Source organism: Miscanthus floridulus, chromosome 19, assembly GCF_019320115.1.
Source record: "Miscanthus floridulus cultivar M001 chromosome 19, ASM1932011v1, whole genome shotgun sequence".
NCBI lineage: Eukaryota > Viridiplantae > Streptophyta > Magnoliopsida > Poales > Poaceae > Miscanthus > Miscanthus floridulus.
Window position 1 is genome coordinate 8742731 of NC_089598.1, and position 26782 is coordinate 8769512.

The 26782-nt window shown below is 44.9% G+C and overlaps 2 protein-coding genes and 1 long non-coding RNA gene across 9 annotated transcripts; 1 reads left to right on the forward strand and 2 right to left on the reverse strand.

Moving 5' to 3' along the window:
• Positions 1–1345: 1345 nt before the first annotated feature.
• Positions 1346–7136, reverse strand: LOC136528648 (uncharacterized). Of its 7 annotated transcripts, none has more exons than XM_066521610.1 (10): positions 6345–7136; positions 4908–5543; positions 4364–4464; positions 3382–4288; positions 2917–3298; positions 2732–2833; positions 2233–2623; positions 2058–2156; positions 1783–1965; positions 1346–1584 (listed from the first exon to the last, which is right to left on the reverse strand). In XM_066521610.1, exons 6-10 carry the CDS (start codon positions 2767–2769, stop codon positions 1558–1560), a joined length of 738 nt encoding a protein of 245 aa, XP_066377707.1. In that variant the 5' UTR covers positions 2770–2833; positions 2917–3298; positions 3382–4288; positions 4364–4464; positions 4908–5543; positions 6345–7136; the 3' UTR covers positions 1346–1557. The 7 variants fall into 7 exon arrangements, with proteins under 7 accessions (XP_066377707.1, XP_066377706.1, XP_066377705.1 ...); XM_066521609.1 differs by having other exon boundaries at positions 4908–6257; XM_066521608.1 differs by having other exon boundaries at positions 4908–5349; positions 5437–7136.
• Positions 6223–6662, reverse strand: LOC136525501 (disease resistance protein RGA2-like). Its single transcript, XM_066518467.1, has 2 exons — positions 6654–6662; positions 6223–6549 (listed from the first exon to the last, which is right to left on the reverse strand). The coding sequence occupies exons 1-2, from the start codon at positions 6660–6662 to the stop codon at positions 6223–6225; spliced, it is 336 nt and encodes a 111-aa protein (XP_066374564.1).
• Positions 7137–7891: 755 nt separating the features above from the next.
• Positions 7892–14624, forward strand: LOC136528651 (uncharacterized). Its single transcript, XR_010777118.1, has 7 exons — positions 7892–8440; positions 9545–9610; positions 9742–9810; positions 9986–10051; positions 10164–10226; positions 10737–10808; positions 14272–14624. It is a non-coding gene; the product is annotated as an uncharacterized lncRNA (long non-coding RNA).
• The last annotated feature ends 12158 nt before the right edge of the window (positions 14625–26782 follow it).

The following is a 26782-nucleotide window of genomic DNA, read 5'->3' on the forward strand; positions in this document are numbered from 1 at the left end:
TGTTTGCTGAGTGAATCTAATGGCCCTAACTTGTTAGATGAACCTTTGAAAGGCTTCATAGTGAACCCTGCCGACCTTCCTTGGTAGTGTGTCAAGAGGCTGATCACCTCGGGCGAAAGGGTAAATCACGACTCACAATAAAAGTGTACAACCTCTACAAAGTGTAAAACTGGTATATCAGCCGTGCTCATGGTCACGAGCGACCTTGGAACCCTTACGAAATAGATGATGAACACTGATGATACTGATGATGAAGATGCTCACTAATGATTACTATTTATGCTATTCATTATTCATGTTTACCTGATCATGTGTTTATGTGGGCTTGTGTATAAACTTATTGCTACTCAGTCACTTAAAATTGTGACTCATTCAAAAGCTAATCGCAGTTAAACTAGTGTCAGCCTTTTGAGCCTCATGAACCCCATGTTATATTTGTTGAGTATGACATGTACTTACGCTTGCTTTACTTTTCAATTATTTGGATAAAAATCCCGGATGGGTACCAAATTGCTAGAGTTTGGAGGAAATAGGCTTGTGATCAACCAGTCAGTTGTCCTTGTGGATTGGAGTCTTCACCCGAAGATCGGAGTTGTCTTTCCGTTGTTTGCTATCTAAGGTTATATCCTTTATACTAAGTACGTTATATATTGAGCATTGTCTTTCGATATTACCCTTATTTGTAGCTATATGTGAGATTTGACTTCCAAGGCTCACATATGGTGCGTATCTGGTTTTGTTCTTAAAACTGGGTGCTACACTGCAATATGACAATACTGCCACAAGTGAACCTGTCACAAGATAACTTTATCACCATGTAGTGTGCTCCATTGCATCATAGAAATCTTGCAACGTAACAAATTTGGTGGCTAGAGTCATAATTGCCACATTCATTTGCTGGTGGTAATAGATGGGAAATGCAATGAATCATTGTTGGGAGCAATAGATGGAAAATGCAACAAATAATTGTTGGTGGTAATAGATAGAAAATGCAATGAAGCGTTGTTGTTGGTAATAGATATAAAATACAATGATTCATTGTTGGTGGTAATAGATGGAGAATGCAACGAATCATTGTTGGTGGTAATAGATGAAAAATGCAACGCGTCATTGTTGGTGGTAGACACGCCCTATAGCAATACATAAAGTTTGTGGCAATAATTTATATTGCAACAACAAACAGTGGTTGCGTGGTAGTTTGTTGCAACGAGGGCATTTTGTCTAGCATATTTTTAATTTAGCTAGAAATTTAATAGTTGTTACAAAATAATTGTGCCATGCGTATTGATTTCACCATCACATATAAGAACTCAAACCTTCATTAACTTCAAATATATGTCTCAACCAAAGTAATAATACAATGACCAGAGTACTGCTAAAATAAACATGACCACAATAGAATAAAAACTTCATCTCTGTATCAAGTTTGCAACTATGTTTGGCATAAAAAAATAGAACAAAATATGAGTTCGCTTATTGATCGCTTCATGCTCCATCGCCCATCAGCACTTCATTCTTCTAGCTATCCATCACTAGCATATAGCCATAAAGCTTTCTCTAAATATTTTGGGCATTCGCGCTTTTCTGCAATTCATGAACACATATAGAATTTATTATTAATTTAATATAGGAACCTTGGTGATTAAATGCATGGAATAACTAAGCACGTGCAAATTTAATGATCATAGTGGCATAGCAAAGATATAAAGTAAATAAAGGAACAATCTAAAATATCTCATATACCATTTGGGATATGAAATTTAATGATCATAGTATTCATACCTGCAGTTTTTTCATTTGATTACGAGTCCTCAATAGTTGTTGGGTAGAAATTACATGATTCAATGACCCATTGGCACCATTCTTTTTCTGGAAAAGAGGCTTCGTTGCACTAATTTTTGTTGTCGTGGTAGTACCTTCATCAACTACCTTTTCTGTGGTCAACACGCTTGCTAGTCCATTATTCTGCCAAAATGAACGCTTTGATGTAAACAAGTTGCATTTTATATGTAAACATGTTGCATCTTTTGTAAGTAATCTTGTTGCAATTTTATTACCTCTATAGTTGCATCCTCTATGCGTGGTGGTGTGATGAAGTTGTTGTCGACACTTGGGCCGTTTGGAACCTGTGTGGTGTTGATGGTTCCTGTGATAGCCTGTGCAGCCCAAAAGACAAGGAACATTAGCAAAAATAGAGGAGCCAAAAAAAGAACTATGTTCCAAAGTTAGTACCTGCTGCAGTGCCAATTGTATTTGTTGTTGTAGTGTTGACTGGAATTCTTCCCTGATATCTTCAATTTGTTTCATACTTTCTTCCTTATTTCTTTCCCTTGCTGAAACTTCATTTGCAAGCTTTTCTTTTAATTCTTCAACCTCTTGTTGGTGCTGCATTCTTTCTTGTTGAGCTAAAACTTCACTGCAGGCTGCATCTTCTTCTTTGTGTTTTAGTAGAGCGCTTCGTGTTGGATATTTCGCCATGTATCCATGTCCATGACATTTGTACGATTTTGTTCCAAGAGTTTTAGAGTAGTTGAGTTGGAAAACTGTGTGTTTCCTCCTCAACCGTAAGGAAGGGACTATCCTTCCCCTTTTTTGCCGCTGTAACTTGGATGCAGGCATTTTCCTAAGTGAAACATGAGAAATAAATTAGGACCATGTAATTTCAAAGAGTTCCAAAATAAGTTTGAAACATGTTGTAATTTTAAAGCTGCAATCATATACAAGCACTCACATAGACATCCCTAGAGTTGTCATTTGACCATTGCCCATCCTTGGTGTGAGTCGTCATCCAAAGTTCCAAATCAGTAGGCTGTTGACCATTAGTCTGGTTTCTCTGAGATGGCAACAATATAATGTAGCATTAGGTAACGGCCACATATATATTTAAGTAATTAGCTTAGTTAATGTTGTCATCACCTGTTCAAAACTAATTTGGGAAAATGGTTTCGATCCCATGAGATGCTTAGTCTTCTATTTATGTCGGTTTCCAGAGTTCTTGGTGCTAATATTTTGCAAAAGGTGTACAAGCAGAGCTCTATTAATTACACTGTATTTAGCAGTGGAATTACAAAAGAAACCGAACACCGATGAACTTGGAATCTCTCACTTCCAAAATATTGGATCAAGTAGTACCACTCCAAGTTGTCTAAATCTTTAGGCTTATGCTTCATTCGTTGAGAGTCATGGAGTTTGCCTTGTATGTCGAACTAAATGAAGCTTTCCATCCTTTGTACATCTCTTTGGCAATTGCACATATCTTTTCACTAGTATCTTCAATATCATCTAAGTCCCAAATTTTCTGTTTGAATGGAAAGACAAATAGAACAGTAAAGCGGAGGTACTGAATTCATAACATTTGTCTAAATAAAACAATTGACTCACCAGCATCTCATCTGCTATTGCTATTTTCACAACGTCCTTCCACGATTGCACTCCTATAAGTGGAGCCTTTTTCCTAGTAAGCACTACAATCTCATCGACGAATGTGCGGTTGTTCTCACCACAGGGGCCTCCCATCAAGGAATCAAATTCAATCTTTCATTTATGAGAGCCGCTCTTAATTCTCTTGATAGTTGCTTTGAAGCCTTTGAGACATCCACGTCCACAAGCTTTGGATCCACCTTATTAACATGTGAAACAATATAATATACATGTCAACGCTGGTGTCTCTGCTGTGTGTGTATGCTCTGTTCTTCCTCCCTTCTTCTACCTCTAGCCGTAGTGTGTGGTCATACAACGTTTGTCGTGGTCGGCAAGACTGATCAGTGGTCGACTCACCTGAGCCGGTGATCCTGTGGGCCAACAACAGCGCACACGCAGCTTGCCTGGCTGTTATCCTCGCCACGTAGTCATGTAGGGAAAATAGTACATCATTGAACTGCTACCTGTGTTTTTTTTTCTACTGTGCTAGAGCACAATGCAAACTCAAACACATTTCATTTCAACAGGAAAACAGAAGGTCCAAGAAATGGTGGAGAGCTAGCCTGGAGCTCTGTCTGCTAAATAAATTCATCAGCTTGCAGTCTATAGGACTTGCTCTCTGCTCAAACTCGATCAGGGCCTGCGATCAGCTCCTTCCTTGCATTAGTAGCCCTCTCACCTTTGAGCACTTTATTTATTGGAAGATTAGCTTTACTGGAGAATACATTCTCCAATCAGACGACTTATTTACTCACTAAGAAAGGTTTATGCAATACATTCATCAATCAGACGACTTCACCGGAGATTAATTTGCTTCAGAAAGGGTGCCGCAAGAACGACCAATCATTTGCAGATTCTGGAAACGATACTACGAGGAAGTCAGCATCATTGGAATTTCCAAAAGTAAAAAAGAGAATTCATTAAGCATGTTGATATAACGGACCTTGGTTGCAACTTTCATCTAGTCCTCACTTCTCAATCTGAAGCACTCCAGCTTACTCATTAATGCTGCAATTCTCCCTGTAGGCACCGGCTCTGCAGGCCCTGATCATAGATGATGTTAGAATTTATATATGCATGTAAATGAAGGTGGAATTAGAGACATTGCTGGTGAAGTGCCATGGTCCACCGTCCAAATATTACTATTATTATTCTTCTAAATTCGTATGTAGGGACCAAAAAGTGACATATTATATACAAAAAGATGTCTATGTAAATATTAATGTGGCCGGCGTGTTGATTCCTAAACTTTGCATTTACGTACGTATTTACCCATCTGTGTATCAATGCGTGCACTTCATGGCTCACTAGATCTTCTGTACATGGTTGAATAGATGTTCTGCACACTTCATTATTTTAAGGTTTTTTATGTATCTATAAATCGCGTCACGTCTTGTGATAACTAATACTAGAATAATAACAATCGAGCTCCTGGCCATTTATATTAAATTAGTTAAAATGAAACCAAGAAATTAAGTAGAGATTACCTTGAAGAAGATGGGGGTCTAGATATTTCTCCTCGAGGTTATCCAGACGTTGCTGTAGGCTCGGTGGAAGCTGCTTTATACCAGGACATTGAATAATGATAAGAACTCTGAGAGATGAGTATACTTGATGAGGTCCATTCGGTAAGGATTGCAGGCATCCACAGTCACAATTCTGGAGTTGTTCCAGCGATGTGACCTCTCCTGACAGGGATACAAGACTGCCACAATGCGAAATCGTCAAGGTCTTGATGGACGGAGGAAGGTTGGCAACCTCTGTCAAGCCACTGCAGTCATTTATGTCTACAGCTGGCTGATGATGATGACACCGGCTTCAGTACTACAGCTGTAGACACCGTGGATTCATCCTCATTGCTGGACGAGGACGACTGGACGACCCTGCAGCGATCAACGATGATGACGTTTCCAGCCCCGTCGTGTCCTGCTGCTCACCGAATGCAATAGATTTGAGACTCTTGCACTCCCCAATAAGTAACGTCTTGAGAGATGTCGACAGGTTTGGGACCTGTACCAAAGATTCGCAGCCACGTATCGCTAGGGACTCCAGACGTGGCAGGAGGGTTCCACTCCGTTGTACGAGAGCAGATTACTCATGAGAAGCTTCATCTTCCGTGAGTCCTGTCAGTTTGTTGCACTCAGTAATTTCAAAGTTGCTAGCTAACGTCCTCAAGGATACTAGGCCCTGGAACAATTTCTCTGGCCAGTAGCGTAGAGCATCGCACTCAGCAATTTTCAAAGTTGCTAGCTGTCCAAAACATTTCCATAGGGCCAGTGCACTCGAGCCAGAGAAGAAAAGGTCACACCCTCTTAAGCACAGATCTCCCAGGGGGGATTTATGCTCACGTACTACCACCAGTTCAGCATAATTTTCTTCTTTATTTGGTGCCCATACATCCAGACTGGACAATGAAGTAATATATCTGCTACCAGCCTGTAGGCATGCTTGCTGTCTACAGTTGGATAGTTCTACTTTTCTTAGCTTCGGTGCTTCAGGAAAAGTAGGTTGGTCCCGAGATCTCCCGCACGTGTGAGCCGATCGCTCACCGTCGTTGTCGACCACACACTACGGCTGGAGGTTGAAGAGGAAGGGAGAACAGAGCGTGCACACACAGCACAAGCACCAGCGTTGGCTGGAGCTCTGCAGAGGAGATGGCAAAACTGAACTCGCTCTTTTTACTGAGTTGCAGTGGGAAGCTATATATACAACTCTACCCATCTAATCCTAGTACACAGACATACCAGGCTGCCATGCTGCTGCAGTGACTAGATGTGGCAGCAGGGCTGACTTTGGCGTCTGCTATAAGGACATCTCTGCTATAAGGACATCAATTTCTTGCAAAATCATACAGAGCTTGTTTACCATCCTATAACGGAACACAAACTGGTTGTGAGAAGGGAAGAGCTTTATGACATACATACCGAACTCCTTGTAGTGCCCCTCTGCCTTTGCCTTGCGTCGGAGTGCCTCGTACTTGAACTCGTCAAGGACATCGTTCGCCTTGTAGGCCACGGTCCGGAGCTCCTCAAGCCAAGCTCTCGCCCCCTCTCTGTTTTTCGCTGCCTGCTCCTCGGCGTCAGTGATGACGTCCAGGACTGCGGGCAGCTTGCGCTTGAGGAGCTTGTGCTGCCCTCCATGCCCTCCATCGCATCTTACTGGTCCAGGAGGTAGCTGGAGGCCTTCTCCTTCACCATGGACACCAGCGGCCCGACCACCATGGTGGCCAGTACCTCCGCCATCGGAACGCCCGGAGCTCACAACACACACGTAGGACACAAGCAAGCTAGCACAGCTGCAGGCAGGGTTGTGTGGAGAAGGGAATAGTCCTGGGCAACCCTCTTGTGAGGGTAACGCATATGGAAGAGAGGAAAGTGTGTGCGCTGGACCTAGAAACAAGGCATCTATTCGTCACCTACTTTGATATATGGAAAGAAAAGCTCAGCATCAAAATTGCATTGCAGCCTTAGCTTTGGGCAATCGACTCAACTTTTGGATTGTAAAGCTTACCATAAAAAAACGCATATGTTAAAGGCTGGGCAGATTGGTCCCGTGCTGGCTTTTTTAGGATTCGGTAACGATAATTGCCTTCACCAAATAAGCACCTACTAAAGGCATACGTTGATACAATGGCCGAGTTTAGTGAAAATAACCTGAGATTTGTGACGTATTTAGACGGTCGATGTGTGTGTGAACAGGAGGTAGCTAGCCTAAGCTTGCTTACATACTAGCGTATCTGATATTGATGATGTGTGTGACCATGAGCTTGCTTACTAGTTACGAGGCGCACATGAATTTCGATTCGCTGCTTGCTCTTCCTGCACTCTGGAGTCTGGAGCATCTTCCTCCACTCCAACCTCACCCAAGATGGCCCATGTTTAGTGAAAGCAACCTCCACCATCAGATGCCTGAGATTTGTGACGTCTTTTTTTAAAGGAGAATATATACTCTCTGCTTTTAAGAAAGCAAATTGTTCGGTACAATGCCTGGGACTCCAGCTTACACGGCTGAGCAAAAGAACAATATGCCAAAACAGCACAAAGGAGACACCTTAATCAGTGACCTAGAGTTGAAATGCGTCACTAATATAACATCAGTGACGCGGATAAATGGTACGCGTCGCTCACCTATGGCCAAGAAACAAAATGCGCCACTATTGACAGCTTCAGTGACTCTTCCCAACTAGACGTGTCACTGATATCGGGGGCTCCTTCTCAGCGACGCGTTTCAAGAAAACACGTCTATACTATAACACCTCGTACCTGAAAAAAAGATGAAAAACAGTTAAGTCCGGAACCCCCTCAGCCTCCCCTCCCCCGTCCCGTCCCCCCCCCCCCCTCCCTCTCTCTCTCTCTCTCTCTCTCCCCCTCCCCCGTCCCGTGTCTCTCTCATCCCCTCCATCCCCTTTCCATCCTTCGCCGCCACCACCTCTCCCCCTGCCCCAACCAAGTCAACTTCATACACGGCGGCGAGGACGAGTTGCGGAACCTGCTCCGCGAGCATGTGCAAGCTCTGGGCCGCAGCCGGCCCATCGCCTCCGCCGAGTGCGGCGGCGAGCTGGTCTTGCTGGCGCCGCCCGTGCCGGCGATGAGCAGGCTGAGCGCAACGTGGAGGGAGAGCAGGGAGGCGGTGGCGTTGCTAGCGGGCGCGGCGGCTGTGGGCGAGGAGAGTGCGGCGGTGAGGCGAAGTGCGAAGCGTGTCTGGCGCGCGATCGAGAGACGGCTCGAGGGGTGAGGTCTAGAGGGCGGGAGATGGGCAACGAGGCTGCGGCAGCACGGTGGGTTGGGGAGCGGTGGCTGTGCCGTCCCTGGCCGGCCACATCGTGCGACCACCCTCCCTCAGGCCTCAGATCCGGGTACCACCACCACCACCTCCTCAGATCTCAGCTCGCACAGCAGCTAGACGGCGAAGGACACCAGCATGCAAGGCGTAGCAGCAGATGTCGGGTGACTACATCGAATCCTACAACGAGTGGCCCCCTCCCTGCTCCACCACGGATGATATCTCCATTCACTTCGAGGTAAAGCAACCCACCACTGCTCATCGATAGAATGTTCTGATGATTGTCCAATCAGTCAACTGAAGTAGAATGAGTCGTGAAGCAAAGAGGAGAGCTAGCATTAATGGACTAGTAGTCCGATTTGCATTAGGTTTCCTTACCTGTGGGTGGTGCATCTTGATGTAAACTGAATAATCACCCTGTTCGCTTGTTGGTTTCAGCCAGCCCAAACCAGCCAGCCAACAGTGTTTTTCTCTCACAATAAACCAGCACCAGCCAGCCCAAACCAGCCCAGAAACCAACCAGCGAACAGGCCGAATATATTTTTAGAGGTGCAAGCGGACTAGTGCATTTGTTTCAAGTTGGCTGTCACAGATTAGTCATTCAGGTTATGATAGACTGCTGCTAATGCCTCTTCAGATTTCTGATCTTGTTAGGCCTAATTGGTGTGTGCTAGGTATGTTGCTAATGCCTGAATGTTCTAAACCTGTATGGTTTAATTGATCTTGTTAGGCCTAATTGGTTGTGTGCTAGTGCCCTGAACTGCACTATTTCTAATTTCCCTTGCTTTGACCAGATTGAAAAGGCTGCTTTTTTGCAGCTTTGTTGTAGAAGGATGAAGGCATTGTTTTTATGCAACGTACGTTGATGAGTGATGAGAGCAAGTTGTAATTTGAACTTGTTTTTGCTGAAATTAGCATCAATGCTTTGCTTCATTTCTAGACAACTCAAAATAACTCGTAATGTACCAAATTAAATGTTATATTCTGCACCCTGCTGCTGCTGAAGTCCTTGCCCCAATTGTCTGCTCAGTTTGTAGGGTTAGAGTTTAAAAGTAGACTTTTGGATATTTGGAGCAGGATTGTAAAACTTAGAATTATTTGTTCAGTTGTTGGCTTGTAGGGTTAGAGTCGGAACAAATAAGTAGTAACTAAATGTGAAAAGTAATCTTCCTGTGTTGGCCTGCTGAATGGGATACAATAAGAAAAAACTGAGCTTATATATAGTAGAAACATTAGGATACATTATGATTACTGAAACAATGGACACAACTCTTTCTTTTGTTACTTTCAGTTCAATTTCTACACATGCATCAATACATTTTACTCGTTTGGTTTCTTACAGTATGAGATATACGATGGATTGCTTGCTAGGAATCTAAATTGGACATCGCCGGCAGATATGTCTAGAGTAAGATATGAACCAGCTCAACGTACTAGTTTAGTTGTAATTTAGATCTCACATGCTCTCTTAAATGTCAATGCTCGGATGTATACATACATGTCATTTTCTTGTCTTAATCGTACTTTTGTGTTCTGCAGGGATATGGGCAACAATAATCTTGAAGGCAGTGGCATTTCTTATAATCTTCCTCATAATCTCCAGAGCTTGTGAGTCATGTTTGATGTGTACCTCATCATTCCTATTAATGCTTTTGGCATAGGAATGATGAGGTACCTCATCATCAACTTCACACCTGGTTTATCTGACCACTTGTCTTCGTGACATATGAACACCTGTTCATCTGGCCTTGCTGTTCTCAGATGTTAGTCTGTGTTGTTACAGGATCGCTTGAAGAAGCTTAACTCAGAGCATGGAAAGGTCCAGCTTGGAAACATAACTGTGGATATGGTATGATATACTGCTATTCTATCAATTGTCCGTGGATAGTTCTGTTGCTTTTCTAGTCTTCTAGAGCATATATTAACTTATCATGTGAAATTCCTGAATAATGTTCCTGCAGGTCCTTGGTGGAATGAGAAGGATGATTGGAATGCTTTGGGAAACATCCCTACTCGAGCCAAAGGTGGTAATCTTGCATTCATCCTCTTCATGATGCTATGTTAGCATAGTTTACTATTAGCTCGTGCCCATTCTATGTCAAAATATGTATATAGTTCCAAATTAATTAAGCATTACACAAGATCTATAGAAGATACATGGAAATTTTTCTAAGAATTTACTATAGCACACTAATTTCCTGTAGTTGAAGGTAATAATTGTTTCTAAGGCATTTTCTTGTAGCATGATAGCTGCATTTCTTGTATCTTTACTAGGGTTGATTTTGAGTTCGTCAGACCTCAATATAATTTGTTGGCAGGCAATTCCTCATAGTTTCAGTCAGAACTTACTTGTCTTTGTGTAATTGTTTCTTTGTCCATATAGGCCATTGAGTGAGTGAGGTCTAGCAACCACTGCCGCTGCTAGCATTGTAAACACTGCTTTATTTATTTCCAACATAATACAAACCTATTTTTATAAATACAATGCATGTTGAGTGCGCAGTTTAGGATATGGCAAATGTTGTGATTTTCAGGTCAACACCACCAAGATTGTGCTGAAGCTGCAGTGCCAGAGTTGCAAGTACTACTCACAGAACCCGATCAAGGTACTATCTCATTTCTCCTATGTTAAACATGATGTTCTGTATTTCTCATCACTTATCTGGATGCTGCAATTGTGGTGTCTACCAGTGTTCTAAAAACTTGTCGAATTTCAATTTTACTAGTAGTTCTATAAGTAGGCTATGCGATGTCTGATATTGTTTACAAGCCTACATATTCTGCCTATTTTTTATTATTCAGGTATTCATCATTTATTGAACATAGAAGAGTGTTTTTCATATTATTTAACAAGGCTAATCCTATTGCTTGGTCCCTGACATTAGCTGTTCTGAGTATGATTTAAGTTTGAATGGCAGCTTATTATAATATATTTGACTCAAATAATTTAAGCACATGAATGGTCACTCTATCAGTTAGCTGAAAATGAATAGTTAGCCTGTGGTCACTCTATTAGTTAGCTAAATCACTACAACATGAACACTCCTCTTGCAATGCATGCATATCAGCCACTAAAGTACCTATAGTATGATAACAGTTCTAGAAAATATTTTCTAATCATAAAAAATTAATTATTAGTGAACTGATAGTAAATTCAGACCACTCTAACTCTTAAGGTTATCTTGCAAAAGCAATGAAGTTTAAGATAGGAGCTGTAATCTGGAGACTACAACACAGAAAAATTAAGAATACACCTTCCACGCAAACTTCTGTACAAAAGAAGGAACTCTGTGTTACTTGCCTGCTACCAGTAGTGCTAGGGACATTCTGATTCAGATTATCATCAGGTTCTAATTAGAGAGAATTCCTTATTTGACACTGGGAAAATGAGTCGTTCCTTTCTTGGCCCTGAAATTTTCTTCGTTCTCTATTTGACACTCACTTCAACTTTCATCCCTAATTTGACACTACCGTCAAATCCGTTAGCTAACGGTGTTAACTGGCTGTTAAAAAGATGTTTTTGCCCCTGAAAAAAAAACGGCGAAGCAAATTTGAGAGGAAAAAAAACCTGCGCCCGCCTCTGATGCATGCGCCCAGCTGCAAAAAAAAAGGCGCAGGTTTTTTTTCCTCTCAAATTTGCTTCGCCGCTTTTTTTCTATGGGCAAAAACGTCTTTTTAACAGCCAGTTAACACCGTTAGCTAACGGATTTGACGGTAGTGTCAAATTAGGGATGAAAGTTGAAGTGAGTGTCAAATAGGGAACGAAGAAAATTTCAGGGTCAAGAAAGGAACGACTCATTTTCCCAGTGTCAAATAAGGAATTCTCTCTTCTAAGTATTGGCCTGAGCCAGATTATTTTTTTGGTGGCAAATTTGGTATAGAGGAACACATAAATATGGTATGTGATTATCAAGTATTATGTTCCAAAGTGGCATCAATAAGGTGAATGCCTCTCTATAATGCAATAAGTATTGTGCTTCAAGAAAAACCAGAGTAGTTCCCTCATGTACTGCTAGAAATATTCAGGCCACTGCTCATGTACTGTTAGAGATCTAGGCCACTGCTCATGTGCAGCTACTTTGTAGCATAAGCTTAAATTAAATGGTTTGATTCTGAATTCGATGAAACAGGTGTAATGTGAGATAGATCTGCAGCCAAAGCTGCTGCTGTAGCTGTGTAAAGCATGGTGCCGAACAGCACCGTAGGTCTGCTTTCGAGATTTTTTTTTTTTTGTAAATTGTCATTAGTGACGCGTTTTGATAAAACGAGTCACTGATGAGATCCACACTAGTGACGTGTCGTTGCTCAATGAGTCACAGTGAATAAGCATTAGTGACGCGTCTTGGCTGAACGCATCAGTGCTGAGGGATCTTTAGTGACGCGTCTTGGCTGAACGCATCACTGCTGAGGGGTCATCAGTGACGCGTCTTGGCTGAACGCATCACTGTTGAGGATCATCAGTGACGCGTCTTGACTGAACGCGTCAGTGATGCTAGGAAATTAGTGACGTGTTTTTTCTGCGTCACTAATGACTGTCCAGACGCGTCACTAATGTGCTTTTTCTGGCGTAGTGGAAACTAGAAATCACAGTTCAACTAAATCATACATCGTTATACTATCAGGCTTGAAATTCAATGTCCAAGTCTCGATCTTGTCCACCATCTTAGAGACTGTTCTTTGGTTCCTTCTCCTTCGGCATGGGAAGTGAGCCTAGCTACTGATTGGGTGGGAGGTGTGGTTGTGCACCCAACCACCCAGGTTCAAGTCCCTTCTTGGCTTGAATTTGGTGCCTATTTTCTCTTCTTAATTAATGAAAAGTGGCCTAGTTCCTCCTAGGTTGGATCTCGTTTTTTTCTTCTCCTTGGGCATCACCGACCACTTCTACACCAAGGATAAACCAGCAAAGATCACCTCAGTAGGAGGTTTAGCAAATTTTCTCACAATGGCCATCTTGTTTCTTGTTTCTAGTTCCTAGTCCTCCACAAAAGACCTGCAACCAAAAGAATCACAAAGCCACACTGAATCCCCATCCTACGGAGCCATTTCTCCATGAAATCCAACAGAGAACTGGAACCCCTTCCCACCCAAAAGTCTCCCAAATACAACTCGATTTAATTTGTGCTGTTTTTAGAGGGTCGATGCGGGTGAACAGGACATATAGCTTGCATACAAGTTAAATGCTTTACACCCGGGCGTCCGGCCGCACGGACGCTTGCTTAATGGGCCTATGGACCGGCTTAGGCAGCCTCCCCAATTCCTGCACGTAGTCCAGATTGTTTCCCCACTCCTGAACGTATCAGCCACTTCCACCGCTGTCTGCACAGCAACTGCCTCCACCATCGCGGCTGCTACTTCGCCTCGTTGTTGCCACGCGCACCTCACCTCACGTCGCACGCGCCGCCCGTCCCCCCCATCGCACGAGCCTCCCGTGCTCCCTCCTGTAGTTGGTGCTGGTGCTGGTGGTGCTCGCTCCGCCCGTTGCGCGCATCGCCCGCCCGGGCGAGCCAAGCCCGGTGGTGGTGGTGCTGGCTGGTGGTGGTGCTCATGAACGCTGCTGGAGCTGGGTGCTAGTGGTGCTCGTGCGCTGCCGTGGTCTCGCCACCGGCTCCGACCCCGATGGCTGGAATTGACCGGCCCGGGCCTCCCCCATGTTGTAAACGCATGCATGTTTCAAGTGCTTCGGATGTTTCATAGGTTTGTTGCAAATGTTTTATACGGATATTACAAAACCAGATCATGATGTTGCATATGTTGTAATGATTGTACACGTATGTTGCATGCTCCTGTTCTCAATATTTCATCTGTTTTTTGACATATATTACAAGTGTGTTTATCTGGATGTTGCATATGTTTTCACACATATGATACAAGTGTTTTATCTGGATGTTTGCGTATGTTTACAATGGTTTCAATTGTTTTTCAGGTGTTTTTTTTGTGTGTTTCATACACATGTTTCAAATATTTTATTTGTTTTTAGACGTATGTTGCAATTGTTGCATCTGAATGTTTTGAAACTAGTTCGGATATTGCATCTCCCTCCTCACCTCTATTGTCTCGCTTTGGTGTCAGGCGTGGGAAACGGGCGGAGGCGGAGGCAATCCCCACTGGCGTGGGTGGGCCCTATATGGTTGTGGGCGGGCGCAGCCGGCGTGACTTGGGTGGACAGGCACGGGACGGGAGGCAGCGGCACGGGCATCCGGACGGAGCTAGCGTCTGGACAGGCGCACTCAAATTTGGCTGACCCGAGCTGCTGGCTCGCGAGCTGGGAAGAGAGGCCCACTCCACCTCCAGCTCTGACTTGGAAGCGCCACCATGTGCGCTCGTGGACTTGGACCTATCGTTGAACACCTCCGATGGACGTTGTTGACATCCTGCATTCGCAGAACACTCGTACCTCTTCGACTCCGACAAGGAGGTGAAGCCGTCCGTCATGGTCCGTCATATGCAGAGCGGGGGGTTCTCCACTCGACGAAGGTGATGACGAGAATCGATTATTTTGCCGTTTAGTTTTATTTTTATCTGGATACGATAATACATCACTTCACTTGTTGGGATGCATGCTTGCGTGGGCACAGCATGGACCGAGGACGCCAGTGCGAGCTCATGGCCGTGCTGCGACGACTGCGGCTTTTGCAACAGGAAGCACCCGCCGGAGTGCCAGTGCAATGACATTTCGGTGCACGGGTGCCTCCGGGAATGCAAGAAGTGCGTCAGCTACACGCTCACCGCTGCCGCCGCCGATGGCATCCAGAAGCCGCAGGGTGGTGGCCCCGGCCCCGTCCGCACCTACCGCTGTGCGGACATGCTCACAAACTTCTGCGAGCGCCGGCGTGAGCGCCGCTGCACGCCGGCGCCGGCTGCAGCATTCCTGGGTGAGGTCTTCTGACGGCTTTGGACGCCGTCGATCGCTGCTTGATGCATTCCAATTCGAGTTTGCTTCTCTCGAGCTTCGTCGGAGAAGAAATAAATAAATTAATGTCGCCGCTCGGCTCGATGCTTGCTCTTGCTCGATGCCCTGTAGAACTATCAAGGTTTAAAATAGCGGGCTATTGCAAATAGCGGCATCTTTTTTCCAGAAGCTATAAAGCTATAGCGGAGCTATGACAGATAGCGTTTTTTAAGAAAACCATAAAAAAATCAAGTAATTATTTTATAAAAACACAAGAATCGTGAAAATTACTGAACGCAAATATGTTTTCTAGGAGTTTAGAGAATATTATTTAATATGGCATTATAGCACAATTTGTGAGACTCAAGTGTTCAATTTTCTAAAAGATCAACTTAACAGCAAAAGATAAATATATAATAAGTAGATTGTCACTCTAAAAGCTAAAGTTGAAATAGATTTTAAAGTCACAGCTAATCAATTTAGCGACGTTAAAGCATAATATAGTGGTTATAAATGACATAGCGGAAAAATAGAAATAGCGTAGCGGGAGCTCTCTCCAGAGGGTTATAGCCCGCTATTTAAATCCATGAGAACTATCCTAGTTTGGTTTATGATGTTGGGCTGTGACCAGCTTTGGTTTGCCTGGTGTTTTGGCAAATCGCTATCAAATTTCAAGTACTTTGTTTATATGATCTCTTAGCTAAGAACATTGGCTGTAATATTTTCTTGACTTCGCATGCCATGGTATTTTGTTCAAACAAGTTGATTGTACTGTCGTCGAGTGCAAATGGTGGGCCTAGCCACAGTCCTAGTTCTTTCTGCATTGAACATTTGAGCACTGATGTTGCTCTATTGTCATTTGGTTTGCAGGTCTTTCTAGATATATAAAGTATATAAATGCATACCGACTGACTGAATCCTTTGCATTGTAACGATTTACAGAATTCGTGGCACTCATTTGATTTGATCCGTGCCTCTGTTTGTTTGTTTTCCACGGGCATCTTCACTCCGATTTTATTTAGTGGGTGTGGAGCCAAATTAGCTGCATTGGCTTGACCCGTATCTGCCCCTGCTCATGCGACACCAGGGGCGAGTACACTGCCCACTTGGTGGGGCACGAGGGTGGTGTCCGCAGCACCAAATTGGCATGCTCGGACGGTGTCTGCTGCCTTCCGAGAAAGCCACAGGGGCAGACGCAGGTGACCACCGCCGGGGCCTCATCCTCCAGCTGGGCAGACGCAGGCTTCTAGCATCGGGTCCTCCGTGGCGTCACTTCCAGCGAGCGTGTCATGAGGCCAAGGTGCCAATGTCAATGGGTCAAGCTCGGGAAGGCGTGTTCTTTAGCCAACTCGCAAAAAAAGGGAAGGAGCGTCGATGGAGCGGAGCAACTGCAGCATCGCCGGAAGAGCCGGTCGGCGCTACCAAGGTGCTGTCCCTCAGCCGCCTAAGGCCGTCTCCTACACGGGCGTCATTGCCCTCCGCCGACATGTGCAACGACAACCGGCATAGGCATAGCTTTGCCTGAGACCGGCGACCCATCGTGGGCAGGTGGCTGAGGTCCCGAGGTGTGATCGTGACAGCCCTAGGCAAGTTGTCGTGGCAGGCCGCCTTTGTCAGAAGCACTGATACTACTAGCAGCAAGGTTTTAAATCTCCGGCTATAGCTGCCGCTATAGCCCGCTATAGCTGTTTGAGAAAGATCAAGCTATTTGTGTCTATGTACAACTTAGCCGCTATAGCCCGCTATATCCCCATTTAGCTCCGCTATAGTTTTTTTTGAGGTCATCCGCTAAAATGTCTTAGCCGGAGATTTAAAACACTGACTAGCAGCCACCACCCGTGGCCGCAAAGGTGTCGGAACCCGGCCCGCTACAGCGTAGGCAGCACTTCGACAGCCTGCAGGCCACCATCCAGTGCGAGGAAGAGAGGCAGTTGAGGCACTTCCCGTCTAGGGCGTCCGGAAGGCGCCCGCTTGAATGGTTGCATCACCACTAGTGCCTCCGACGAAGATGGACTGCGGCTGGGCTCTCTCAAGCCGCGACAATATCCTCGGCGGCGGCAGCTCCCGACAAACCGCGTCGACGACATCCTCTGCCCACAACCGAGCCTTGTAGCATGGTCTTGTAACATCTTGCTGAGATTAATTTCTCTAGTACGGTGGTCTTATGTATAATCTAACTAACTAGAAATGCAGGAACACTTCCATAGTAATCACTCATTTTCTTTGACACAACACAAATAATAATCCTTCATTCAGTTCATAATAAAAACGCTAATATGCTCCACCGTGGGTGTCCATCCCGCGTTCGTCCGTCTGGGCGCTCTCTCTCTCTCTCTCAAAAAATAAACTCCCGACGCTCATCCCACTCCGCCTCTCTCATGCATCCCATTCTGCACAACGCCACGCCCACTTTGCGACGCCACCGGCAGCATTCCCCGTGGAGCCTCTATCCCACAACGTGCTCCACTCCGGAGCACCCCATCCCCCGCCGCGCCATGCCGTGCCTCGTCCTCCGCCGCGCCCAGGCCAGGCGACCAGGAGAGGGGGCCGTCGCTAGCCGAGCCCAGGCCAGGCGCAGCTGGCCGCTCCTAGGTCGCACCACCATCCTCGGCCGCCAGCTGGCTAGAACGAGCCATTCCCCTGCTTTGCGTTGCGTCGTACGCAAGAAGGTTGAAAAACGCATGTTGCAAGGCTATGTTTCAAGTGTTTCAAATGTATCATGGGTATGTTGCAATTGTTTCAAATGGATGTTGCAAAAGTAGATCGGGATGTTGCATATGTTGCAATGGTTGTACACGTATGTTGCAAGCTTCTATTTTCAATGTTTCATCTGTTTTTTGTAGACGTGTGTTGCAAGTGTGTTTATTTGAATGTTGCATATGTTTCGTACCTATGTTACAACTATTTTATCCGGATGTTTCATATGTTTTACCATAGTTTCATGTGTTTTTTTTTTGCAATTGTATTAGATGCATGTTTCAAGTGTTTTATCTGTCTTCAAACGTATGTTGCAAGAGTTGCATCTGGATGTTTTAAAAGTAGATCGGGTGTTGCATCTTCCTCCTCATCTTCTGTTGCCTCGCCTCGGTGTCTCCTCCTCACCTTCTGCTGCCTTGCATCTTTCTAAGACTGTGGAGGGGGCGCGACGAGGGCCGGTGGAGGGGCGCGCCGGGGGATGGAGGCGAGGATGCGAGCATACACGCTCTCCCCTTCTGTTATGCGGGCAGGAATAGGCTTATGTTGGACTTCAGTTGGTGGGCAGGGATACCGCTTCGGTTGGCCTCCCAAACACACGTATCGAGATACCTAGTGGGAACTGCATCCGGACGTGCTGCTGGGCCCGGACATCCGGGCACTAGTCTTCCCCTAATTAAGGCCCCGTTTAGTTCCCTCCCAAAATGCCAAATTTTTCAAGATTCCCCGTCACATCGAATACGAAAACGCATGCATGAAGCATTAAATATAAATAAAAAATAAAACTAATTACACAGTTTAGACGAAATCCACGAGACGAATCTTTTAAGCCTAATTAGACTATGATTGGACACTAATTGTCAAATAACAACGAAAACGCTACAGTGTCGTTTCGCCAAATTTTTCGCAATCTAAACTGGGCCTAAAACTCAAAAAGAGTTACATGTTCCACTGCTGAGGTATGGTAAAAGGACCAGGCTCCATGTGGTCTATGGTGTGCATGATGCATGCATCAAGTGACGGAGCGATGATTGCATGCATTGCAGAAAAATGTTAGTACAGGATAGTGTGGAGACAGGCCCATAGCAATGTCGTCCGTTGTGCCAAAATGGGTTCAAATGCTTGGTGTGGTTTAATATCCACGCTGCCTCCCTTTTTATCCTTTATCGAGATTCTGGCAACGTACGTGTCGACAGATCATGGTGGAGAGTCCGTCCAATTTATATTTTATTTGTTGGGTACTAGTAATTTAATTAACAAATTTTCATGTAACAAATTGCTATGTTTCTGAATAGTTTGTTAATTCTGAATGCAGCTCCAAAATTTATAAAAGGGTGTTGGTCATTGGCAGGTACTCTGTCCAGGCACTATCGATGGACCAAAATTACAATTTAGTGGATCATAACCGAAGCTTGTAATAATATATAATAAATGCAAAGCTCAATTAATCTGATTCATTGACTTGGTCCTGAAACGCAAGTATGTGATATCAACATGTTGAATTTCGGCACGGACGAAGTTATCGCGCGACGGGGGAGCGCGCGACCCGTCTTCAACCTCCTGCCGTGCCTCTGCTCCACCGCTCCCGGCTCGCCCACTGTCCGCTCTCACCTCCTCGACCCCACCCTCCTCCCCGTCATCGCCCCCGCGGCGACACGCTAGGATTTGTCAGAGCTCCGCGGCTTCGCCGCCTTCTTCCTCTCCCCCCTCTTGTGACGGCGAGCTCCGACCGCTGCGACCACCCTTTGGCCATGGCGCCCCCGTCCCTCCCTGGCACAGCCGCCTTCGCCGACTCCAAGACCCCGAACCGCCTGGCCTCATTCCCCACCGCCTGGCCGGCCTGCCTCACCCCGGCCAGCCCTTCTAAGCCCGCCGGAATTGTTGAAGAAAGAGGGGCACTAGTTGACGGAACCCTAGTCGGAGTTGGGGAAGAAGGCTGGGGCACGGTCGGGGCGCGGCTGAGTGGGGCGTGGGCGTCACGTGGGCCACGAGCGAGGGCGTCGCGAAGTAACTTTTGCGTTGTAATTTAATTTGTTTGCAGCATTTTCGCTTGTATGCAGCTGAGTGTCTGCTACAAATTGGTTCAAGCATTTTGTGTGGTATATGTGGTCACTTTGGAGACGGAGGATTTTCAACTTCGGGAGAAGGGATCTCTTGTTCCCGCCATTTTTGGGTGTCCTGGATCGGAAGCCTGCTACTCCTATCTGGGAGTTTCATTTCGCAGGTAGCTGCAGATGGTCGTTCTAACATTGTTCACAAATCTTATATCTCTCTCTTGTAGTTTCATAAACTACAAGAGAGATATGTTAGATTTGTGAACAAATTTATTTTCACTTTGTCATATGAAGAAAAGACCAAAACAAACATTGTACATCTTGATGAGTTATACAACTTTGTAGTTGAAAACTTTTTCATTTGAATTAATTTACTACTTTAAAATGTGCTTTGAAATTTTCTTTGCCGAGTGTCAAAAAAAACACTCGGCAAAGAGCTTCCTTGCCGAGTGTCAAAAAAACACTCGACAAAGGCGTCTTTGTCGAGTGCCCGAAAAACAACACTCAACAAACCACTTGGCACTCGGCAAAGAGCCGGTATGTTTGAGGCCCTAAACGAATTCAAATAAAAAAGTTGTAAACTACAAAGTTTCATAACTTTTCGAGATCTACACTTTTAGTTTAGGAAGTTTTTCCATCCGAGGTCGTTTACAAAATTTGAATTTTAAAATTTTGAAATTCAAACGCAGTTTTGCATGACAAGATGTTTTCAAATAAAAAAGTTGACAACTACAATGTTTCATAACTTTTTGAGATCTACAAAGTTTATTTTGGTTGTTTGGTCATCTATTCGTCCGACATGGTCGTTCTAACATTATTCACAAATCTTATATATCTCTCTTGTAGTTTCATAAACTACAAGAGAGATATGTTAGATTTGTGAACAAATTTACTTTCACTTTGTCATATGAAGAAAAGACCAAAACAAACATAGTACATCTTGATGAGTTGTACAACTTTGTAGTTGAAAACTTTTTCATTTGAATTAATTTACTGCTTCAAAATATGCTTTGAAATTTTCTTTGCCGAGTGTCAAAAAAAAACACTCGGCAAAGAAGCTCTTTGCCGAGTGTCAAAAAAACACTCGGCAAAGAGCTTCTTTGCCGAGTGTAAAAAAAACACTCGACAAAGGCGTCTTTGCCGAGTGCCCGAAAAACAACACTCAGCAAACCACTTGGCACTCGGCAAAGAGCCGGTCTCCGGTAGTGTTGGGGGGGGTGTTGAATTAGGCTTTCTAAAAATCTACTCAAAATTGTGCCATCTAATTTCCACCTTGTAACGACCCAAGTCCGTTACACCATAGGCTGTCACTTTTGGATACCCGAGGCACGACCCATTGGATTCCATGGGCACCCTTAGCCACCCAAGCCAAAGAGTGTTACGCCCTAGTAACCGACTACATGACGACACACAAGTTAACTGCCGGCCAACCACGACAACCAAACGACCGTCAAAGGAATACATCAATCGAAGAACCCGGCTTAAGGCATTTATGTTTACCAAAGGAATAGAGAATGGGCACAGCCATTGCAAGCCTCAATATGGACTCAAGGTCAGACAGATCAGGTTCACAAGTTTGGATAGGCGAAACCAGAGTGTATCAGACAGTCCGACATGTTTTCCGGACCAACCCATAAAAAGTACAGAGACTGCATATCAAGTAGGAAATGAGCTGTCATCCATTAAGGGGCATGGCCCACATGTCAGCACGAATTGGAGATATTTCCCAACACCTGAACCTCAGCTCCACTCACTCTCCTCTCATTTCCCTCACACACTCTCTCTCTCTAGAAGAAAGAACAAGAGAAGGAAAGGATGAACTTGAGTGAGGAAGTGAAGAAGAAGGTGGAGAAGTGAACCAAGATTACAAAGAGCAGCAAGATCAGCATCTAGATCAAGTACTTGAGCTCCCACAATCTCTCATCTCATGGATCTTTTGGTGGGAAGCAACCCAAGTAAGAAATCTCTCTCCTTAGCTTGGAAGCAAGAAGGACAAGTGTGGATCTTCAACCTTGATGACAAAGAGTTCATCAAGAGCCCAAGCTAAGTTGTCATGCTCAATCTCTCTATATCCTAAGGGTTTTCTCTAAGATAAGGAATCACTAGTTACACTAGTTAACCCAAGCCTAAACCATAAGGATCCCAAACCTAGTTGTCAACCTAAGCTACACTAGGAGTGTCATGCACATGCATGAAGGTCTCAATCGAAGATCTAGGCATGAACCCCAAGTCATCACCCAAGAACCCAAGAGCATAGGTTCTATCACCCAACTGACGGAGAGTTCGTCATTAGGACGAAGTGTCCGTTAACCCCTAGTCTAGCCACTAGAAAGTCTTATCTGTAGTCAGCCGGGACCATAGAAGTGTCCGCGGTACTCCGCGGAGTGTCTATTGAATTATAAAACCTTCGAGCCAGTGAACCCGAGAGTGACCAGTTCATACCGGAGCGTCCGTAACTCATGACGGAGCGTCCGATGAATTATAAGGAATAGTCACCCAGCAACCCGAGAGTACCCAGCTCGTACCGGACCACCCGTCAGTAGATCAGACCATTCGAGGATAGTCATGAACCTTAGAACTGATTAAGTCTTGAGCATACCAGAGTCTCAGTGACCTCCCACGGAGTATCTGCCAACCATACAGAGCCGAACAGAGTCACCTCACCCCAATACCCGGTACAGCGGAGCATCTGTCGTTTAGGGTGGAGTGTCCGCAAGTCACTGAGAATGTGAGTCTGTTTAGACAACCAACCTAAAAAGGCCAACCGCTATCCAAAGAGGCTTAGCTACTAGCAGTACGATAGCAGGGCCATAGTTAGAGTCTCTTCCTAAGTTCCTAATCAACCTAAAAGTCTATATCTATAGCACAACCGTCTCCAATGATCGAATCCTATCTTTTTAGGTTGGGTCGTCTTGTTTTGTGAGGATCGTATGTGAGTCATCATGGCTAACCGGATCTTCAGGAATCATCAGCGTTATCAGGCAGGCACCCCACTACTATAAACCCTATTTTGGATACTTATGATGTCTCATTATGAGTTATGCATCGCATGTAGCTTTGGATAATAAACATGTTCACTCTACGCTTAGAGTCACTCTTTAATCTGTTAGAAGCCCTTCACCTAAACAACGGGAATGGAAATGCTTAATTGCTTATTGCTTAGTTACCTAGCAACGGTAGAAGTCGAGTATGAGAAGGGAACTCTTTCTCGTGCGTGTAGGATGCTACATCGGGATGATTAAACACTAAAAGCAATGAGGGTACAACTTGACTTACTTCACTAATCTAGCTAAGGAATAATATCATTAAAATCTATAATCTTGGAATACTACTTTGGTAACTTGCTCATGCGAGGGGTAGGTTGTTGTGAGTGTGGGATCTCAAACGACATACCTTGTGGAGTAGCTAAGGACCGTTTATTGGGATACGTGAGTCCGAGTAACCACCCGTACAGACCACATGTCGCGGATGGGGTCGACAAGCGAAGTAACTAATTGCGACCAGTTTATCTGTGAAACTGGCAAGGGAGTGGCGTCGGTCAGGAATGTCTGGGACATTGACCGGGCACTAGACGAACCTTTTGTCGGACACTCGGGCCGGATTAGGGAAAGGTTAGGGAATGTGAGGCAACCCTTACCCGGGCACGAGTATGGTGGTTCGTCCTGGTCTCCCTATGGGTATAGTTGTACACCTCTGCATAGTTCGAAAGGCTAAAGTCCCTTGGGATGGAACTACGTGGTTGTTCCTACTTTCTATACCCATGGTAGCGTAATGCAGGAACATTAATATATGGCTTATATATGCTTAATCTCCCTATGGATATCATTCTTGATGATACTAATTCTTTAAAATGGATCATAGCATGTCATCTAAGTAATGCCATGCGTTTTTCTACAAATATACAAATGCCTATTAAATCACCTGTGCATCCACCAAATATCTATGTGTTGGAAATAAGTCCTGCGAATACGAAATGTACTCATGGCATTACCGTTAAGTTGTTTTGCAGGTGATTGAGTTTTTCCTTCGAGATTACATCCGACGAGTGCGACGATTAGTAACCCTTGGAGGTTCTCCAAGATGAGTTGTGTGTAATCCGATGAGTAGAAGAGTGAATGAGATGTAACCTAGATAGAGGACGGTAGACAGATAGATAGGTAATGTTAATAGTAGTTTCGTATCATAACTTTATGTCATCCTCAATAAAGTTCCAGCTTAAGTGTTGAAGACTTACGCGTGTGATTGAATGAGTTGTTCGGTATGCCTTGCATCGGGAATGTGTGTGTAACTCAACGCAAAGGTCCTGAAGAGGAGTTGCTACATGAGCTCCTAGGGGCCTCATGGTGGAATGAGCGATGACCCCCCTGTCATGGCAGGACGGGTATCGGAGTAGTTGATTGACTTACACCTACAGTCCTCATACAAGGCATCGCTCAACCCACTCGACATGCACTTGAGATTTCGACTTTAAAAGTTTTGCTCTATGCTTCAGGCAAACCCTAAGTTATCTTAACTCTCTTCTCTAGTTGAATCTAGCCTTTGCTTCCTCAATACTCTATAATACAAGGAAAGAGTCCAAAAGGTTTTGTTTTTAAAGAAAAGTTAGGACCTGACTAATGAATGATAGGATAACCCAAGTGAGGAGTTGTCTTCTATAGTCGCTTTATGCGTAGTGTGTCACGACAATAGAATAATCGAGAGAGTGATAGCAAATCCAATCTCTTTGTCATCTAGATGCAAAACTTTATCCCTTATCTTGTCAGAAGAATTTCGGCAGAGTTTCCCTTGTGTCTTGGCCTTATCTCCCAATCACAGGACAAGCAAACAAGCACACATAAACAGGACATCAAGAGGCATCGCCAACAACACAAGAGATTCACGAATATAGTTCACAACCATGACATCCAGTGTAATAGGATGGTCACCTTGACTAGTGACCGTGCCAACAACTAAATATCAAGTGTGTCAAATAAATAAGTGTCACACCTGATGTGGTTGGGCGACAAGCGAGCAATGGACTCAAGTTTTCAAGCCATCACAAGAGTATGACCGAAAGACAAGGACGAGCATCACTGCTACGGAGGCGGTGGTGGGATCGGCTGCTGCTGGGAGTGTGGCGATAGAGGAATCAGCTGGTACGCTGGAGTAGAGACGCCAGTGGTAGGCACATTTGGAGGTGCTCCTGCACGAAGTCAAGTGTTGAATCAGGACTCACTAGGTTGGAATATGTGAGATGCAAATCTAGAAATAGAAGAGGATTCAAGTGTATACCCGATGGGGCAGAGCCTGATGTAACAACTCCCTGAGCATACGACACTGGACGGGGCACTGTAGTTGCACCTGCAAGAAAGGTGAGCTCTAGTCAAAATGGATATAAGGAATTTAAGGTGCAAAATCCTGAAAAGTGGATAGATGGACTTACCTGGAACTACCAGCTAGAAAACCTAGTAGATATGGGCAGCGAGGTTGTCATGAGATTGCCTGAGCTACGCAATGTTTAGAGCATTGGCCGCCTAGTCATTGCGGACTTCCCGTAGCTCTTCCCTAGAGACAAGCAACTCCACCCTCTTAGTCAAGTTGCGTACTAAGGTCTACAGCAGGTTGATGATGGGTTCCTACAAGTAGCTTCGCTCACGCTCGAACCTCTAATCAAGGTTCCCCTCCATTGACGCTATCACATTGTGCATGTGAGTACGGATGCCCTCAAAGTATGAATCAAAGAAACCGGCTGGAGGCACCCAACCACCCTAAGCCCCAGCACCTACATCCCTCCTATGACCACGAGTAGCCTCTTGAACTGAAGACTCACCTCCCTCAGTTGATGGAGCCTAAGGCTGAGGCAAGCCCTTGGTGAAGAAATCCTTGTCATTGACGCGCGGACGGAAGGACTTGTGCATTGTCTCTTCAACACCCTAGAAGGCTGCCTTGGTTTTGACCAACGCCATGATGTATGGCTGATGACCCAAGGAACCCCGCACCTCATGCTTGCACCACATTAGCTCCTCAACAAGGAAAGCAACCTAGTTCACCTTTGTGCCATTTAGTGTGCTCATGATGGCCATGTAGTACTTCTCATGGATAGCATCAGTGTTACCAACCTTGGGCAGCAGCGTACAATGAAGCATAGTGTTTAGGACACTTGGTTCCATCACTAGACCCTTGACCTTTCCAAACTCAAAGTCTGAATTTGTATAGAGTTGAGCCACCTCACTCTCAGGGGCGAAGCCAGCCACCATGGCTACTGGGGTCTTACGTATTACACAGTGGGGTCAACAGTAGTGGTGAGCAGTGATTAGCAGTAGTTCTCTATAGGATTTGTAGAAATTTACCGGGGTTGCTTGACCCCGATGGCAAAGGCTAGCTCCGCCCCTGCTCACTCTTCTTTCTCGCCTTTGGAAGCATGTCCATCTGCTCTCCTTCCTTCATGATATGATAATCAAGTCTACACACATATGCGAATTCCCCGAAGGAGGCCTTGTACTTGCCCTTCCTAGTCACCCACTTGATTGTTTCCTTCTCATGGTTCACCTCGAGTGTGGAGTAGAACTATCAGACCATGGCTTCATTCCAATTATGCTGAAATGTCATGACCTTCCACAACCCGACCTCTTCAACCTTGGAAAACAAACTCTGGAGAGGCTCGTACTTATTCATGAATTCCCACTCCACCCACTTTTGGTTTGCACTCATGACAGCCGCTCGAACAAGCCCTAGAAGAGATCGTACTGGTCTTGAGTATGAAAGAAAGGACTTAGGGAGGATTGTGGCTGGCTGAACTGCTTCAAATTACAAGCATCATGGAATTCCTTGAAGTGATCTTCACCCCACTGCTTCTAATCGGTGGGCGGACTTACGGTGCTGATGGGGGATACGACTGTCCTTGGATTGTATTCCAATCCCTCATCACTAGACTCTACCTCCTCGTTGATACCCTCTTCACCTT